Here is a 14,425-nt window from a genome sequence, read left to right on the forward strand (position 1 = left end):
AAAGCATGAGATTAGTCATAGAATATATACGGAATTATATAATATACCAAATGTGCCCACATTCAATAACTTTGTGCCACGTATCTCAGCGGTATCATGTCAATAATTTTATTTGTCAATTTATTTTTATGGGAGATATGGTTATTTTGAATGATATCTACAGTAAAATATATATTCTGGAATAGCCCATTATCGTGTATTAGTGATATTGTAAAGTATAGGGCACCAGCTTTATTGAGCTTTTGCCACATCTGTATATCCTTGACTTGAGCTGAAGACGATAGTACTGTCTTCAAAATAAGCTCATCTGTTTATCTGCAAATAGATATGTTTGTGGAATAATTTGTTCTGTGGCAGCCTGATAAGTTTTTATAGGCCTTCAGGGTGGGAAGCTGTATTAGAGACTGCCTTTAAACAAATAGTTCATCTTCCTGTAGACAAAAAAGAATATGGCAATAAATCTAACAGTAACTACTGTTGACCATTGAGCACTGATGTTTATTTTGCATTTGAACAGAAAATCATTTGCAGCCTCTCTTGATGCCATTGCCCAGTGTGGTACTGAGCCTTACAGATCAGGAAGGTCTCAAGCTTGATCTCTGCTTTGTGCTGAGTTGATGATTTCAGTTAGTGTTGGTAAGGGTGTTAGAATTTGCCTGGGCTTGGAGGGAATCAACTAAGTCGCTTTCTAGCACAGCCTGATAGAAAGTGTACGTATCAGCTGTGAATGTCCCTTCCCTCACCCAGATTGAATTATGTATTGACATTCAGTGTCGGGGCTTACACTTGGCCGTGGTACTAGAGGGCTTCCAGTACTCATGGAATTACATGAGCGAGCACCTTCAGGGCAGGGGGAACAATTGGCCAGGTTCAAAACGCAGAAAGATGATGGTAATTACCTGGTTACCCACCCAGTCTCCCTGTGTTCCAGCACTCTTGATCTGGAGTACAGATGTTTGGAATCATTTGATGTTTGAGATACAGGGAAACGTTCAATTAATTAAGTCCTTTGGTCTTAAATGGAAAATAAAAACACGTTTGCACATATTAACAATGCAGATACCTTAAACTTCTAATTGTAACAAAATCTATTGGTAGGCTACTAGCTCCACAGCTGCCATTGTCTGTTCACTCCCTGGGTCTTTGCAAGAAACATGGTTACATTTTGTATTCTACTGTAGAAGTAAAAATGTAAGAGTCCATTGAATTGTTCAATCGTTAATTACATCAAGAACTAGAAGAAGAAAGCACTTTGAATGTAGCAATCTCACTGAATCCATAGTGCTACTGTAGTGCATGTAGTAATATATGAGGTTGCTGAATAGTTTGTTATTTGCAGAGAGAAATCCTTTACCAAATTGGTCAGTAAGTTTTAGTAGTTATACACAATGTTTTGTGCAGAGAATTCATTTTTATTTTTTGTGGAGGCGGCGATAGATTTTTAAAAAAAAATTCTCTTCTTCTTTAAGCTCCCTTAGTCAAACGTCTTCCCCAGTCGAAGCCCATTGGCAGGCTTCTGCCAGTGCTACTTTATAATTTCCCATGGGGAGTTGGGCAGGCTCAACCTAGAGGTCCCATTCCCTTCAACTTTTATCTCTCTCAATGGGAAAGTACATTTGCTCAGCTGCTGCCATGAAGGCATGGTTGAGATGGGCACTCACAAATGCAAACAGTTTGTCAGCTTGGTTCAGTTGTTAGCATTCAAGCTTTTGGCTTATAATTTTGAGAGTTTAAGACCCACACCAGGACCTGAGCACATGATCTAGTCTGAAATCGCAGAGCAATACTTAAGGGAGTACTGCATTATTGGAGGTGCCACCCTTCAGATTAAATGTTCTGTTGAGGTCCTATCAGCCTTTACAGGTAGATATTATAGGTTATACTAGAAAGGCAGTAGGGTTGGTATTCCAGAAGATGGGCTGTCAAATGGGCTGAAGCACCTACTGCATCCAAATCCATTTGTGAATTATTCTTTGTGCCATGCATCATAGGACTCGAATGAACATGTATGCATCCTGCACCCGTACACCTTTTCCAGCCCCACTCTGAGTCTGCCAGGAAGTGCATGACAACTGCCTCAAGATGACTGACAACTTTTACCAATATTTCTTCTCCAAAAATATTTTCCCCCACCTTCATTTTGGGGTAACATCAAATTTTTACTTTGTCCTTCTTCTGATGGTGTGACTGAACTCAAGATCTCATGACATGAGGAATCACAGGTGGCTCTGCGCTCTACCGAATTTGAATTACAGTGAGTCACATCACCATACCCTTATGATCACAAATTCAAAACATGCTAGAAACTTTCCCATTATTTAAATAACAATCCTGTGAGTGATTATTAATCAGGAATCTCATCAAGGAGATCAGATGGAATTATAAGCTAAAACGCAAAGCTGGAATAGTTGATAATCAGCTAAACTCAGATGAGATTACTACCTCGCAATCACTCAAATCCACTGCATTTTGTGGAGTTACTGTATAAGCTGCTGGTCAGACCCCACTTGGGTGTACTGTGTGCAGTTCTGATTACCTTATCATAAGGATATTATCGTCCATGAAAAGGTACAGAGGTGAACAATGGCAGTGACTTAGGGCATCGGGAATTTAATTTAAGGATGTTGGGCTTGTTATCTTTGCAAAAGAGGAGCCTCTGTAATGATCTAACTAAAGTTTTTGAGATTATGAAGACAATTCACAAAATTCCAAGTAAATTATTCAATAAGATGAGGAGTTCAAATACCAGGGGATGCAAGTTTAAAATTCGGAAGGTAGGATTTACAAGGTGAGTCAGGCAGATCCACCCAAAATAGTAATAGAGTTATGGAATAAGTAACCATTAAAGTGGTCACATTTATATAGCGCTCTTCATGTAAAAGAATGTCTGAATGCTTTACAATAGATAGAGCTGGACATCAGGATAGAAATGAGCTAATTTGAGTGAGAGGGAGGAGAGAAGGGGGATCAAAGGCACGATCGAGGGAGTAGGTTTTCAAGGAGGCTTTTGAATGCAGTGAGAGAAGTACAATGCAGAGTGGTTTAGGATCATAGAATCATAGAATTGTTACAGCATGGAAAGAGAGAGAATTAGGGAGAGAATTTCAGAGGGCAGGGGTGTAATGGCAGAAGGATTGGTCTTTAATATTGGAATGGGGAGCAAGCAGTAATTCAGAGTCACAGGAATATAGGCAGTGGGATGTGTGGCAGTACCTCACCAGGTTCAGCCTGTGTGAACAGTTAGGGAAGTTAATGGTCAACTCCCTTCTCTCTCTAGTTTCCCTTCCATTTCCCCCATGACCTCTCCAAGTTCATCTCATCCATGAGATCCCTCAACATCATTCAAACAAAATTCCTAACCACTCAGCTTCCCTTCCTGGACCCCATGCCAGTTGACATTTGTAAATGATTACCTCTCCTCTAGCACTTTCCCCTTCCCTTTCAAAACTACCATTATCCTCCCCTCCTCAAAAAGCCCACACTCGAACCCATTGTCCTTGTTAACTAATGCCTCAACTATAACCTCCCTTTACTCAAGATCCTTGAACATGTTGTGGCTTCCCAGATCCGTGCCCAGTTTGAATCTCTCCTATCAGCTTTCTGTCCCTCCCACATCACTGAAACAACCATAATTGAAGTCATGAATGCCATTCTCTGTGACTGTGATCATGGTACATTATCCCTCCTCATTCTTTCTGCAACATTTGACAGTCGATCATACCATCCTCCTCCAATGCCTGTCCACTGTTGTCCAGTTGTCCAGCTCAGCAAGACTTTTCTTGCTTGGTTCACTCTTACCTACTCAATTGTAGCAATGGCTTCTCTTCCCACCCCACACCGTCACCTTGAAAGTCCCCCAAAGATCTGCCCTTCGCCCCCACATCTTCCTTATCTAAATGCTGCCCTTTGGCAACATCATCCACAAAAATGGCATCAGCTTCTACATATATGCTGATGACATGCAGTTCTACTTCTCCACTTCCTCTCTCAACCCCTCCACTGCCTCTGTGTTGTCAGATTGCTTGTCTCATATCCAGTTTTGGATGAACTCCAGTAATTTCCTCCAGTTAAACCTTGTCCCTTCATCACGAACTCCGTATCCTTGCCACTGACTCTATCCCTCTCCCTTGCCACTTGCTCTGGGTGAAACAGACTGTTCGAAACTTTGGTGTCCTGTTTTACTCTGAGCTGAGTTTCTGACCCCATATTCTCTCCGTCGCAAGGACCATCTACTTCCAACTCTAATATTCATAGAATCATAGGATTGTTACAGCACAGAAGGAGGCCTTTCGGCCCATCAAACCTGTGTTAGCTCTTTGTAAGAGCAACCCAGTTAGTCTCATTCCCCACTCTTTCCCCATAGCCCTGCAATTTTTTTTCCCTTCAAGTATTTTTCCACATCCTTTTTGAAAGCCTCAATTGAATCTGCTTCCGCCACCCTTTCAGGCAGCGCATTCCAGATCGTAATTACTTGCTGCATAAAAAAGTTTTTCCTTTCGTCGCCTTTGGTTCTTTTGCCAGTTACCTCTATGTCCTCTGGTTCTCGACCCTTTCGCCAATGGGAACAGTTTCTCTTTATTTACTTTATCTAAACCCTTCATGATTTTGAACTCTTCTATCAAATCTCCTCTCAACCTTCTCTGCTTTACGCTTCTCCAGTCTATCCACGTAACTGAAGTCCCTCAACCCTGGAAACATTCTAGTAAATCTTTTCTGCACCCTCGCCTTTGCATCCTTCCGAAAGTGTGGTGCCTAGAATTGGACACAATTCTCCAGCTGTGGCTGAATCTGATCTATGGATGGCCCTCGATCTGCTCCCCAGCTCCCCCTCCCCCAACCTATCCATGGCCTGCAATTATCTTCCCTGCCCCCACCCCACTGTCCTCCCTGCCCACACTCCGATGTCCCTCTGATCCACAATCTCTCCCTCCTCCCTCCTCTACGGTCCCCGACTGGGGCTTGGTGCCGCAGCCAGCCTGTCTCTCAATGTGACCGGCTGCCGGCCGGAAAAGTAGTCGAAAAATTTGAATGAGGACATGCCTTTAAATTCGGCAGGATCTCCGGGAAACCCGCATGTCTGGGTTTTGTGGCCGCTAGACCTCCCCTCCACCCCCGCACCCTCGCCCCCTCCCCACCTCCCCGTAAATATCGGGCCGTAGAGTTGGCTTTACCTTACATGTTGAAGCTAACCCTGCTCTTGCTAATAATGTTGAGAAGGGGTAACAAAGGTGGTTGAATAGGAACTGAGCAAGGATAGAGTCCAGGGGCACATTGCAGATGACAATGTAGGTACAGGAAGAAAAGCCATTTGAGCAGATCCAATGACTGCATTGGAACATCTGGGAGTGGGGCCACAAGAGCGCATTACCATGAGGTGGAATAGTGTGAGTGGAGTTGTTGACAGTGTTGAAGGTAGTAGAGAGCTTCTGGAAGAACAGATCGATATGGTGACAGCGACGCTTGGGGAAAGTCGCTGAAGCAGATAGTACAAAAAAGGTGAACAAGAGGTGTTTTTGGAGAAAGGAGGGATTGAGAAATATAGTGAGAAAGTGGTAGGGATGCTGATCTCTGGAAAGAGGTTTGGGCGTGTTGTATCTTATGGCCTTTTCCTGTTCCTAAGAATTCTCTTTAAATTAGGGTGCCCTGGTAATTTCAAAAAATTATGGTAATCAGAATTGTGTTACACTGCAATTTTGGAAGGAAGAGGTGTTTATTTCTGTGTATACTTAGTAGTTGTTTTTTTTTACAGATGACTCTGGACCCAGTCAACCCTTCATTCATGACAACACAGTTTACAGCCGGATATTCCAGATCCTGTACAGAAATGAAGAGATCGTGGTGAATGACCCCAGCCTTTTCAGAGTTCATCTCTTGTTGGATGGAGAAAGGGTGAGTTATTTTATTGAGTACTATGCTGTTGGGGCAAAGTCACAGCAAAGGCAAGATGAATGTATTGATCTGAGTGGGGAGTTGCATTTGAAAGGTGCATGGGTCAGATATTCAACACAACTGTGTTGTAGCCTTGTTTCGGACCTGTGCTTCCATTGAGCATGGCTCTCTGCTGGAAGAATCAGATTGCTGAATTCACTCTATAATCTAGTCTCTCCATAATTGTCTCCACAAATAAATGGCAAACCTACATTTGTAATGTCTTGTTTGATTTGCTCCCTCTTATTGTAAACTTTGGGAAAATAACATATGTTAAATGTTACCTGAAAAGAAATGCACATATAAAAACCAGATTGATAGAATACAATTGGCCAGTTTTATGAACTGTTAAGTACTGAGCAAAAAGATCAAATAAATGAAGGAAAGTTCTGTGTAAAGGAAGTAGTCAATATATGTTATATTGACAATCTTCATCAGTATACTGGCTTAAATTAGTTTACTTGTGCACAGTTCTGGTCTCCATACTATAAAAAGGATATAGAGGCACTGGAGAAGGTGCAAAAAAGATTTACAAGGTTATAAGGAGGGTATCAGAACTGAGAGGTTACAACAAATCAGGAAAGACAGAACAGGTTCGGGTCTTTTCTCTAGAAAAGATAAGGCTAAAGGGCGACCCAATAGAGGACTTTAAGATTATGAAAGGGTTTGATAGGGTAGACGTAGAGAGGATATTTTCACTTGTGGGGGAGACCAAAACTAGGGGCCATAAATATAAGATAGTCACTAATAAACCCAATAGGGAATTCAGGAGAAACTTCTTTACCCAGAGAGTAGTTAGAATGTGGAACTCACTGCTACAAGGAGTAGTGTTTTTATTTTTTTAAATTAATTCATGGGATGTTGGCGTCGCTGGCAAGGCCAGCATTTATTGCCCATCCCAAATTGCCCTTGAGAAGGTGGTGGTGAGCCGTCTTCTTGAACTGCTGCAATCTGTGTGGTGTAGGTACTCGCACAGTGTTGTTAGGTAGGGAGTTCCAGGATTTTAACCCAGTGACGATGACGGAACGGTGATATATTTTCAAGTCGGGATGGTGTGTGACTTGGAGGGGAACGTGCAGGTGATGTTTCCATGTAACTGCTGCCCTTGTCCTTCTGGGTGGTAGAGGTCGCGGGTTTGGGAGGTGCTGTCGAAGAAATATTGGCGAGTAGCTGCAGTGCATTTTGTAGATGGTACACACTGCGGCCACGGTGCACCGGAGGTGGAGGGAGTGACTGTTTAAGGTGGTGGATAGGGTGCCAATCAAGTGAGCTGCTTTATCCTGGTTGGTGTTGAACTTCTTGAGTGTTATTGGAGCTGCACTTATCCAGGCAAGTGGAGAGTATTCCATCACACTCCTGACTTGTGCCTTGTAGATGATGGAAAGGCTTTGGGGAGTCAGGAGGTGAGTCATTTTCCGCAGAATACCCAGCCTCTGACCTGCTCTTGTAGCCACAGTATTTATGTGACTGGTCCAGTTAATGGTGTGGTCAGTGGGTTTCGGCGACGGTAGTGCCATTGAATGTCAAGGGAGGTGGTTAAACTCTCTCTTGTTGGAGATGGTCATTGCCTGGCATTTGTCTGGCATGAATGTTACTTGCCACTTATCAGCCCAAGCCTTGATGTTGTCCAGGTCTTGCTGCATGCGGGCACGGACTGCTTCATTATCTGAAGGATTGTGAATGGAACTGAACACTGTGCAATCATTAGCGAACATCCCCACTTCTGACCTTGTGACCATGGTTCAGGGGGCCATTCAAGTGGGGGGAGCAAAAAGTAATGTGGTTGTAGTAGGCGACAGTATAGTTAGAGGGATAGACACTGTTCTCTGCAGCCAAGAGCGAGAGTCCCAAAGGCTGTGTTGCCAGGGTTAAAGACATCACCTCAGGGCTGGAGAGGAACTTGGAGTGGGAGGGGGAGAATCCAGTTGTCGTGGTCCATGTAGTTACCAACGACATAGGTAGGACTAAGAAAGAGGTCCTGCTGGGGGAATTTGAGCAGCTAGGTAATAAGCACAAAGGTAATAATCTCTGGATTATTACCTGAGCCACGAGCAAATTGGCACAGGGCAAATCGGAATCAGATAGATGAATGCGTGGCTCAAAGATTGGTGTGGGAGAGGTGGGTTTCGATTCATGGGTCATTGGCACCAGTACTGGGGAAAGAGAGAGCTGTTCCGTTGGGACGGGCTTAACCTGAACCATACTGGGACCAGTGTTCTGGCAAACAGAATAACTAGGGTGGTAGAGAAGGCTTTAAACTAAATAGAGAGAGATAGGGTTCAGGCGGGGCGAAGTTTAGATTGATAAAGAGAAAAGACAATGAAGTAGTAGAGGAAAGTGATGGGGGTAATGATAAACAGTGTGTCAAGGAGGGACAGAGCGTACAAACATAAGAGTGCACTAGCAAATTGGGCCCGAGTAGGAAAGAATGGTAAAAAGACAAAATGAAAGGTTCTTTATCTGAATGCGCGCAGCATTCGTAATCAGATAGATGAATTGACGGCACGAGTAGAAACAAATGGATCTGATCTTGTAGCCAATACAAAGACGTGGTTGCAAGGTGACCAAGGTTGGGAGCTAAATATTCAGGGTTATTTAACATTTCGCAAGGATAGGAAAAAAGGTATAGGTGGTGGGGTAGCTCTGTTAATAAAGGATGAAATTGGTATAATAGTGAGAAATGATCTTGGCTCAGAAGATCAAGATGTCGAATCAATTTGGGTGGAGGTATGAAATAGCAAGGGAAAGAAATCACTGGTGGGAGTAGTATATAGGCCCCCTAACAGTAGCTACACTCTATGGCAAAATATAAATTAAGAAATAAGGGGGGCTTGTAAAAAAGGTAATGCAATAATCATAGGCGATTTTAACTTTCACATAGATTGGACAAGTCAAATTGGCAAAAGTAGCCCTGAGGAGGACTTCATAGAGTGTATTCGGGACTGTTTCTTAGACCGATACGTCGGGGAACCAACCAGGGAACAGGCCATTTTGGATCTGGTAATGCGTAACGAAGCAGGATTAATTAATGATCTCAAAGTAAAGGACCCCTTGGGAAGCAGTGATCATAACATGATAGAATTTCACATCCAGTTTGAAAGCGAGGATCTTGGGTCTGAAACTATCGCATTAAACTTAAATAAGGGCAATTACAAAGAAATGAGGGCGGAATTGGCTAAAGAGGACTGGGTAAACAGATTTGACGGTATGATGGTGGATAAGCAGTGGCAAACATTTAAGAAGGTATTTTATGACTCGCAACAAAATATATCCCCGTGAGGAGGAAAGACTCCACAAAAAGGGTGAACTGTGGCGAACTGAAGAAGTCAAGGATGGTATCAGGTTAAAAGAAAAAGTATACAATGTGGCAAAGATTACTGGTAAGCCCAAAGATTGGGAAAACTTTAAAAACCAGCAAAGGATGACTAAAAGAATAATAAAAAGGGAGAAAATAAATTATGAGGGTAAACGAGCAAGAAATATAAAAGTTGACAGTAAAAGCTTCTACAAGTATATAAAAAGGAAGAGGGTAGCTAAAGTAAACATTGGTCCCTTAGAGGATGAGACTGGGGAAATAATAATGGAAAACAAGGAAATGGCAGAGGAATTGAACAGATATTTTGTATCTATCTTCTCAGTAGAAGACACGAATAACATACCAATAATAGTAGATAATCAAGGGGCAAAGGGGAGGGAGGAACTAAAAACAATCACTATCACTAGAGAAAAAGTACTAGGTAAACTAATGGTTCTAAAGGCTGACAAGTCCCCTCGACCTGATGGCTTGCATTCGAGGGTCTTAAAGGAAGTGGCAACAGAGATAGTGGATGCATTGGTTGTAATCTTCCAGAATTCACTAGATTCTGGAAAGGCCCCAGCAGATTGGAAAACCGCAAACATAACACCCCTATTCAAGAAGGGAGTGAGATAGAAAGCAGGTAACTATAGACCAGTTAGTCTAACATCTGTCATTGGGAAAATGCTAGAATCCATTATTAAGGAAGTAGTAGCAGGACATTTGGAGACTCATAATACAATCAAAGAGAGTCAACATGGTTTTATGAAGGGGAAATCGCATCTGACAAATTTATTAGAGTTCTTTGAGGAAGTAACGGGCAGGATAAAGGGGAGCCAATGGATGCAGTATATTTGGATTTCCAAAAGGCATTCGATAAGGTGCCACATAAAAAGTTACTGCACAAGATAAGAGCTCATGGTGTTGGGGGTAATATACTAGCATGGATAGAGGATTGGCTAACTAACAGAAATCAGAGTCGGGATAAAAGGGTCATTTTCAAAATAGCAATCTGTAAATAGAGGGGTGCTGCAGGGATCAGTGCTGGGGCCTCAACTGTTTACAATATATATCAATGACTTGGATGAAGGAACAGAGTGTCTTGTGGCCAAATTTGCTGATGATACAAAGATAGGTGGAAAAGCAAGTAGCGATGAGGACACAAAGTGTCTGCAAAGGGATATTGACATATTGACAGGTTAAGTGAATGGACAAAAATTTGGCAGATGGAATATAATGTGGGAAAATGTGAAGTCATCCACTTTGGGAGGAAAAATAAAAAAGCAAAATATTATTTGAATGGAGAAATACTACAAAATGCTGCGGTACAGAGGGATCTGAGTGTCCTCGTACATGAATCACAAAAAGTCAACATACAGGTGCAGCAGGTAATCCGGAAGGCAAACAAAATATTGGCCTTTATTTCTAGGGGGATGGAGTGTAAAAGCAGGGAAGTCATGCTACAACTGTACAGGGTGCTGGTGAGACCACACCTGGAGTACTGTGTACAGTTCTGGTGCCCTTATTTAAGGGAGGATATACATGCATTGGAGGCAGTTCAGAGAAGGTTCACTATATTGATTCCGGGTATGGAAGGGTTGTCTTATGAGGAAAGATTGAACAGGTTGGGTCTATATTCATCGCAACCCTAACAAAGCCAATTGAAGCCTCTTCCGGGTTTGGTGCCTGGCAGCCAGCCTGATTGACAGGCTGGCTGCCGACAGTAGCTGGAATGCCGAGAGGGTCGGGGTGGGGGGGAGAAAAAGAGGGAGAGAGACCTCATTGGCCGCTGCAAGAGTCGGGGGGTAGACAAAGATTGGAGGAGGCAACAAAGGTTGGTGGGGGGAGGTGGGGGACATCAGACATCGCCCGGGGGATGGGGGGTTAACCTCGGGGAGACATCGGGGGTGGGGGAGTCCTCAGCGAGACTTCGGGGTGGGGAGTCGTCAGAGAGACATCGGGTAGTGGGGGGAGCGACCTCGAAGAGACATTAGGTTCGGGGGGTGGGGGGCAGGGGTGACCTAAGAGAGATATCAGACATCGGAGCAGGGGGGTGCAGGTGACATTGTTTGAAAGGTAGGTTTATTTTTTACATTGTGAAATGTTATTTTGTTTCATTTATTTACTCTATTTTTGCCTGATCTGGCCCTTCACACCAGGCATGAATCGGAAGCCGTGGGAAAGCCACCCAGCCAGATAAGTTGAAAATTCTTTTAGGTGGCCAATATGTAAGAAATAAAGTACCTGAAGTACTTCAATGAGGTACATTTGCTTGTTTAAATGTCATCCCGCCGGCAATTAAAGCCGGCGGGACTTCCAGGTTCGGGAATAGCGCGCGCACCCAGATGGGTCCGTGTGAAACTCGTAAGTCGGTGGATTGGAAGCCGGGATTCATCCCCACTCCGGATTTCTGCGATTTTCTTTTGCCCCCTGCCCCCAAAGCACCTCGACTTTCATTTGAAAATTGAGCCCACTGTAGATTCTGTGAACACTATGGTGCAGTGAGTTAGAATATAAGTGTCCAGAATTTCTTCACCAACCATTGTATGTTAAGTATTTTGCAAATGTATGCTTAGTTACAAATGCATAAATCAATTTTAAACAATCAGTAATTTAACAAGGTGTAAGTGGTTAAAATGACTCATCACTGTTTTGCTTAAAATTGTTTTATGCACTTCTAACCAGTATTTTTAAATGACACTTTGAAAGCAGCATGGAAATTGCTTCAGTAAAGAAATTAAATTAAAAAAAAACAATAATTTTATTGGTGTAATGACCTGTTGGATTGCTTTTGAGTCATCTGCCCCCTCAGGTGAATCAAAAAGGCTGGATTACATCAGTTCCATTTTAAATACTAGGAGCTTTCATGAGATCTCTTCCACCACCTCCTCCCCACCCCAGAGTCCCTTCCATCCTGTGGAGAAGCTTGTCTGCTCGGCCTCTTCATAATGACAGATCTTCAAATGTATCCTCTTTGTTTAGAGCTCAATTAAAATATGATTTACAGCAAAAAACAAAAATAGAATTGTGGCATTTGCAGAGATGCATCTAACACGCGATGGGGGTGATTTTAACCCTGAGCCGGGAAGGGGGCAGGGAGTGGGGGTTGAATTGCGGATGGACGAAAGGAAGTCTTTTATTTTTTTTGTCTGTTTGTCGTCCGACTGTCCGGCCTGATTGACAGGTTGGCCTCAGTCAAACAGGAGCAGTGCAAGGAAGAGGACATGAAAAGGTAAGTGTTCAGATAAGTCTTTCATTGAATGGATGGTGGGGGGGGGGGACATGGGGGGTATGGGTGGGCATGGGGGTCACGGGGGGAGTCAGTCATTGGAGGAGTCAGTCATGGGTGAAGGGATTGGGGGTCAGTCATGGGAGGGAGTGGGGATCGGGGATCATCATTGCGGTCCCTGATCGTTGGTGGGGGGGATCGGGCGTCATCGCGGGGTCCGCAATCGTGGAGGGGGAATCGGGGGTCATCACGGGCCACCGCGATCATTCGTGGTGGGGGGTGGCCCGTGATCGTTGAGAGTTCGCTGCAGGTAAGCTTGTTGGGCCTGGGGGAAGCACATCTCCTCCTCCGGGCCCACAAGCAATGCCAGAAAGGCACTTACCTGCAGTTTCGCGCCTTCTTGCCTATGTTCGCGTGGTGTGAAGGAGAAGACCCGAGAATCCCGGCCCCCAAGAATTGAAATCGAAAATCTTTTGAAAATGGAGGTCCGCAGCCTCCTTGAAAGGTTTTAGTGACCAACCCGTCTCCTGGGAGCAGGTTGGCTTCCTGACCCTTATCCCGCCACGGTGAAAACCGGAAATGGGCGGGTTGTGGGGGGGCCTGAAAATGATGCGATTTTCAATGGCTTCCCGCCCTTAACCCACCCATTTTTCAAAGTTAAAATTCTGCCCGATATCTCACTTAGGGAAAATCTGCAGCAGCTAGGTACAGAGCAGCCTAGAGGAAATAACTGAGGGATTTTCCGGTGTAAAATCAAATTGTTATTCAGGGAAACATACATCCTGGTGGGTTGACAAGCCCCGGGGGACTTGTCAAGCCAATTAATATACATGAAATGTACACATCAGACAGGGCTGCAAATGTTGTTATGGAAACGTGAGTTATGGTGGCCACAGCATGAGCAGCTTATATTAAAAAAAATCCTTGACATGTGGTGCTTATACAATACTTTTCAGTTGGAAATATCTTTTCTGTAGAGAGATCTTTCCTTTACAATATTCTCCCATCCTTTTCTGTTTCTTCTGATTCATGTCAGCTTCAAATTGTGGTGGTGCCAGTCCCTCTTTGATATCCTGCCCAAATGGCCATTGTTCATCGGATACCAATCAGAAATGGGAACCCTCGCTGATTCTCTCTCCGCCCCATCCCTGTTCCCAGCTGAGGCCAGTTGTAGAAGTCCTGCCATTGCCCTGGTTGAGATTAGCAAACTTAACATGGACGAGGGATCGAACCTGGGACCTTCCTGCTCTCCAGGTCTCATTGTATCACTTGGCAATGTGCTTACTAGCTAAGTCATTAGTGGAACTTTTTAACAAAATTGACATAATTTTGAATTAGGAGTAGGTTTTACGGACAGTTTTTGTTGATCTGACCAGCATGTGATTCATGTTGCTATGTCTTGTGAAACTCCCTTAAATGAATGTAAAAACTTTCTAAATATAAAAACAAAATTTAAAATCAAATATGTTGAGTAACATTCAGTAACAATTATTGGTTCAAGGGAAGTTAAACTACTTGTGCTGGAATTGTTCATTTAAAAAATGTATATATATATATATAGAATCATAGATAGAATCATAGAAGTTACAACATGGAAACAGGCCCTTCGGCCCAACATGTCCATGTCGCCCAGTTTATACCACTAAGCTAGTCCCAATTGCCTGCACTTGGCCCATATCCCTCTATACCCATCTTAACCATGTAACTGTCCAAATGCTTTTTAAAAGACAAAATTGTACCCGCCTCTACTACTGCCTCTGGCAGCTCGTTCCAGACACTCACCACCCTTTGAGTGAAAAAATTGCCCCTCTGGACCCTTTTGTATCTCTCCCCTCTCACCTTAAAATCTATGCCCCCTCGTTATAGACTCCCCTACCTTTGGGAAAAGATTTTGACTATCTACCTTATCTATGCCCCTCATTATTTTATAGACTTCTATAAGATCACCCTTTAACCTCCTACTCTCCAGGGAT

At 43.5% G+C, this 14,425-nt stretch overlaps 1 protein-coding gene across 1 annotated transcript in view; it reads left to right on the forward strand.

Annotated features, from left to right (window-relative positions):
- Nucleotides 1-14,425, forward strand: part of fam135b (family with sequence similarity 135 member B) — a 392,147-nt gene that overhangs the window by 198,930 nt on the left and 178,792 nt on the right. The window contains exon 4 of the mRNA XM_067978580.1: nucleotides 5,750-5,889. Within this exon, the coding sequence (XP_067834681.1) occupies nucleotides 5,750-5,889 (140 nt within the window). The remainder of the gene's footprint in view (nucleotides 1-5,749; nucleotides 5,890-14,425) is intronic.

This window comes from Heptranchias perlo, chromosome 3 (genome assembly GCF_035084215.1).
Source record: "Heptranchias perlo isolate sHepPer1 chromosome 3, sHepPer1.hap1, whole genome shotgun sequence".
NCBI classification, from domain to species: domain Eukaryota; kingdom Metazoa; phylum Chordata; class Chondrichthyes; order Hexanchiformes; family Hexanchidae; genus Heptranchias; species Heptranchias perlo.